Genomic DNA, 2,704 nt, shown 5'->3' with positions numbered 1-2,704 from the left:
AAAGCAAACAGACGCTTGAGTTGGCGTTACAAACACAAACCGACCTTCTAATCAGCCGTACCGAGAGTCTTCACGGGCAGATTACGTACACTAGGACGGCTAGACCTCGCGACGGTATTCCTTTGTGTGCTATACCGGTAGTACATGTAGTATATATACACGCGCTAGCGCCTATATGCTGCCCATTTCTAAAACCCAAAAGACCTACACGTAGCAAAAATCCAACCATATTTTACTCTAGCTCTGGAGGTTACAGCAATGTATAAGATTTGTTTTAGAAGTTGTAAAGTGATAAAAAGTGATGAGACTGACCTAGTTAAAACCACGAAGTGAAGTCTAGGAGCTCTTCCTCTTCGGGTGAGAGGGGCGGGCAGGGCGACCCATCGCTGCTGTAGGAGTCATAGTTGGGTTGGGGTGCGGGCGGGCTGTACATGGTGTACTGCGGGCTGGGACTACCCGTGCTGAAGACAGCGTTCACGGCATCGCTTTCGGCCAAGAGCTGTTGGAGTTGTTGAATGTAGTCGACGGCCGACTTCAGGGTCTCGACTTTCGACATCTTCTTGTTGACCCTACCGTTGGGGACGTGGTTGCGGAGAGTCGCGAAGCCGTTGTTGACGAGTCGAACGCGGTTTCTCTCTCGCTCGTTCCTCCTGGCGACGGCTTGTGGGGGTCTCTGCGGGATCGAGTAGCCCAGCCCGTCGAAGTTGATCCTCCGCTTGCACCGCAACACTTCCGGGGTGTCGGCGGGGCGCGGCCGCTTGGTCCCCGTGGACCCGACGGAGTCGGTCGGCGAGGGCGTGCAGGTGAGCCGGAGGGAGTCCGGGCGGGCGGACACGTCGAAGAACGTGGACGGCATCGAGTCGAAGGTGGCGATGTTGTCGGCGACGGCGTCCATGGCTTGCCGAAGGGAAGACGGTTGGAAGCTCCGGTGAGTGGTAAAAACTTGCAAGAAGTGGCACGTGAAGTCTGGCTCGCGTGTGAGTCGCGTGGCGCGCTCGAGAACAGGAGCAAGCAAGTACCGGCGAGGTGTTCTCGTTCTCACTCTCAGGTTCGTCTGACCTCCCCGTCGTCACACGCCGCCTTATATCGGCGCGAGCCGCCGTGTTTACCCAGGGGCTAATCTGCAGCAAACCCCGCCTCTTTTCCACCTCGCACAGGGGATAATGGCCGCTTGTTTTGCAAATAAGCGTGGCCGGCGCGTGGCAGAGTCGCCCCCAGGGAGCTCCGCCCACCGAGCGGCCCGGCGGGTCGACATTACGATTCAGCGCGCGCGCTGATGATGATGTGTGCTTTGTTGTGCTTCGGCGGGGCGGTTGTTTGATCCGCATCGCTACATACAGAACAGGGAAAACTTAGCCTTCGTAGCAGGCTTATAGAACTGGGGGTTTGGTGGTCTTCGGCTGTTTTCTGATTAGCCAAGTTTAAAAAAAAACGGGGGTAATTCAGCCAGGCCGGCTATGTTGTCTATATGCGATCAGAAAATAGCACATAAACGCTCCCAAAGACCCCCAAAATCCCAGTCTTTGGAGGCGAACAGAAGAGGGAAAACCTTCCCCCGAGGCGGGAGAGCGAGCAGCGCGAGAAACTTGGGTTCAAGAGTTCGCCTGGGCTCCACTTCTCTCTTCAGTCTACTGCAAATCTTTTAGACCACGACAAGACTGAAATCTGGATTGTTCACACGTCTTAAACAAAGTTGTCTGTAGCACCAATAAAGTGACGATCTGTGTAAGCATTGTAGCCTCTACCAGGCGTATAAGGCGGCTGGAAAGGGTAGAATGTATAGACAGATAAAATGCCAGGGGAGTTGGTCCACTAGAGGGGTACAGTTTGCCACTCATCAGGGCATTTTATCTGTCTATTTGAACAATTTCTACTCTTTCTATCCACCTCTGAACTGAAGCCATACAAAAGCTATAAACATTAGCGTAATATAATGCAGCTAGTCTATTCTCTTTCAATCTTTGCAACCATCTCTATTGTTACCCAGCTTGTCTTGTGTCAAATCTAACATCTTGTAAGGCAGTGTTCTGACGCGTTCTTGCGTCGAGACAAAGGCCCATGGCGTCTCGGAGAGGTTGTCTCAAAAAGCTGAAAGTTTAGTTCGGTCGATAGATAGGATCATGATACGATCAATTTTTGCCTGCCCAGACGGTAAACGTTTCTTATCTCTTGCAGTTCGGTCTAGTCAAATAAGCGCTATTGTTTTCTGAGTTGTCGAGGGTGGGGCGACTAGGGGCCATGGGGTAGCCTCCACCAGGCTTTACTAGGGGGTCATTGATAGCCTAATTTCTGAGTCTACACAGCCTCCACCAGGCTTTCGTAGGGGGTAAAATTAGGCCAAAGTAGGGGCAATATTAAATTGGCCAGGAGAGTGTGGGTGACAGTTGGGCTAGCACTTTCAACTAGAAGGCCACATGAACTCTATGATATATTTTTTGCCAGCCAAACGGCGACGTATTGCCTATTTGAATACCGCCCTGAAAGTTTGATATACTAGTATGTAGCCTTGTAGCCACAAAAAAAAATCTACTTTAAGACTAGTGGATACTGGCCTTGGTGCTACTCTCCAAGCACAGGTCTAGGCTTCGACTCACTTTTACGTCTTTTTATGTGTTTTAAAGGTTTCTTTTTGCACTGGTATCTTCGTCTTTCGTGTGGCAAATGGTAGCTGCCTGGCTAATTCGATACTGTCTCTGCAGCCACA

At 51.3% G+C, this 2,704-nt stretch overlaps 1 protein-coding gene across 1 annotated transcript; it reads right to left on the bottom strand.

The window, feature by feature from the left end:
- Positions 1-316: 316 nt before the first annotated feature.
- Positions 317-1,041, bottom strand: LOC109475348 (achaete-scute homolog 1a-like). Its single transcript, XM_019775961.1, has one exon. It carries the CDS (start codon positions 893-895, stop codon positions 317-319), a length of 579 nt encoding a protein of 192 aa, XP_019631520.1. The 5' UTR covers positions 896-1,041.
- Between the last annotated feature and the right edge of the window lie 1,663 nt (positions 1,042-2,704).

Source organism: Branchiostoma belcheri, unplaced genomic scaffold, assembly GCF_001625305.1.
Source record: "Branchiostoma belcheri isolate BF01 breed outbred unplaced genomic scaffold, Haploidv18h27 scaffold333, whole genome shotgun sequence".
Taxonomy (NCBI): Eukaryota; Metazoa; Chordata; class Leptocardii; order Amphioxiformes; family Branchiostomatidae; genus Branchiostoma; species Branchiostoma belcheri.
Note: the sequence above shows the minus strand (reverse complement) of the source record. Positions and strands in the feature narration are given on the sequence as shown.

Excerpts from the sequence above, each read along its gene's own strand:
- LOC109475348 (XM_019775961.1), bottom strand. The coding sequence starts at position 895 with ATGGACGCCGTCGCCGACAACATCGCCACCTTCGACTCGATGCCGTCC.